The sequence below is a fragment of the Myotis brandtii genome, unplaced genomic scaffold (assembly GCF_000412655.1).
Source record: "Myotis brandtii unplaced genomic scaffold, ASM41265v1 scaffold668, whole genome shotgun sequence".
NCBI lineage: Eukaryota > Metazoa > Chordata > Mammalia > Chiroptera > Vespertilionidae > Myotis > Myotis brandtii.
Window position 1 is genome coordinate 2,916,530 of NW_005370597.1, and position 2,222 is coordinate 2,918,751.

The 2,222-nt window shown below is 51.1% G+C and overlaps 1 protein-coding gene across 1 annotated transcript in view; it reads left to right on the forward strand.

Annotated features, from left to right (window-relative positions):
- The first annotated feature begins 333 nt into the window (after positions 1 to 333).
- LOC102240901 (protocadherin alpha-1) overlaps positions 334 to 2,222 on the forward strand; it is a 2,563-nt gene continuing 674 nt past the window's right edge. The window contains exon 1 of the mRNA XM_014529001.1: positions 334 to 2,216. Within this exon, the coding sequence (XP_014384487.1) occupies positions 514 to 2,216 (1,703 nt within the window). The 5' untranslated portion in view covers positions 334 to 513. The remainder of the gene's footprint in view (positions 2,217 to 2,222) is intronic.

A 2,222-nucleotide genomic window follows, 5' to 3' on the forward strand; every position in this document is an offset into this window, starting at 1 on the left:
ACCTCAGTGGTCTAAGTGCTTTATTTTAAAACTAAAGTGTGCAGTTATAAATATTTAATAATAAAAAGATATGAGCTGATAGATTATTTTAAATAAAAAGATGTACTTATTTATGTATATCGTGATTTTCCCAAATGCAATTGTAATATTTTTTGTGAAAACAGCTAAAGGAAAATATTGAATTACATACTCTCAAGTGACACCTGAAATGTCTGGGCCTTTAAAAGGATATAAAATTGAAAATGATTGCCTTGCGTAAATTGCAAATGAATATGAGGCTATTTTGGAAATCAATGAATGGATCTAAAAATCTACAGTCAGCCACATGATGTCGCTGTATACCACAAAATCTTGTCAGTGGGACTGTATGATCGCCAACACTAAAGGAGGAAGCTCCATTTTGTCACCGCCCTAGAGAAGACAGAAACGCTGAGAGGAAGTACTAAAAATATGAAGTAAAGACATGATTTTGAAGTAAGGCGAGAGAGGTACGAAAAGTGTAGTTCTTCTGCGATGCTGTATCCCAGGCGAGGAGGCAAGGGAGCCCGGCGCCTGCTGCTCTCTCTTCTGCTTCTTGCAATCTGGAAGGCGGGGAGCAGCCAAGTCCACTACTCCGTCCCCGAGGAGGCCAAGCACGGCACCTTCGTGGGCCGCATCGCGCAGGACCTGGGGCTGGAGCTGGCGGAGCTGGTGCCGCGCCTGTTCCGGGTGGCGTCCAAAGACCACGGGGACCTTCTGGAGGTAAATCTGCAGAATGGCATTTTGTTTGTGAATTCTCGGATCGACCGCGAGGAGCTGTGCGGGCGGAGGGCGGAGTGCAGCATCCACCTGGAGGTGGTGGTGGAGAGGCCGCTGCAGGTTTTCCACGTGGAGGTGGAGGTGAAGGACATTAACGATAATCCACCAGTCTTCAGAGAGAGAGAACAAAGGTTATTTATTCCTGAATCTAGACTGCTGGGATCGCATTTCCCGCTAGAGGGCGCTGCTGATGCCGACATTGGCACCAATTCTCTTCTAACGTATATGCTCAGCCCCAGTGATTATTTCTCGTTGGATATACAGGCAAGTGATGAACTGAGTAAGTCACTTGCGCTTGAATTAAGGAAAGTTTTGGACAGAGAAGAAACACCAGAATTTCATTTATTATTGACAGCCACGGATGGGGGCAAACCTGAGCTGGAAGGTACAGTTCACCTGCTGATAACGGTGCTCGACGTTAATGACAACGCCCCATTGTTTTCTCAGGCCGTGTACAGAGTCCATTTATTGGAAACTATAGCAAATGGGACATTAGTAACCACATTAAATGCCTCTGACGCTGACGAAGGTGTAAATGGAGAAGTTGTCTTTTTCTTCGGCAGTGATGTTCCTGTGAACATTAGAAAGAACTTCAAAATTGATTCCAGCTCAGGAGAGATTAGGCTAATTGGTAAACTGGATTATGAAGAGACAAAATCCTACGAAATTCAGGTAAAAGCAGTTGATAAAGGAAGTCCTCCCATGTCAAATCACTGCAAGGTTTTAGTGAAAGTGCTGGATGTCAATGATAATGCTCCGGAACTGGCGGTCAGGTCCTTGTCCTTACCGGTCAGGGAGGACGCCCCCCTCGGCACCGTCATTGCCTTCATATCCGTGTCCGACCGGGACTCCAGTGTCAACGGGCAGGTGACCTGCACCCTGACACCGCATGTCCCCTTCAAGCTGGTGTCCACCTTCAAGAATTACTATTCGCTGGTGCTGGACAGCGCCCTGGACCGCGAGAAGCTGTCACACTACGAGTTGGTGGTGACAGCTCGGGATGGGGGCTCGCCTTCGCTGTCGGCCACCGCCAGCGTGTCCGTGGAGGTGGCCGACGTGAACGACAACGCGCCGCTGTTCGCGCAGCCCGAGTACACGGTGTTCGTGAAGGAGAACAACCCGCCCGGCTGCCACATCTTCACGGTGTCGGCGCGGGACTTGGACGCGCAGGAGAACGCGCTGGTGTCCTACTCGCTGGTGGAGCGGCGGGTGGGCGAGCGCGCGCTGTCGAGCTACGTGTCGGTGCACGCGGAGAGCGGCCAGGTGTACGCGCTGCAGCCTCTGGACCACGAGGAGCTGGAGCTGCTGCAGTTCCAGGTGAGCGCGCGCGACGCGGGCGTGCCTCCTCTGGGCAGCAACGTGACGCTGCAGGTGTTCGTGCTGGACGAGAACGACAATGCGCCTGCGCTGCTGCCTCTGCCTCC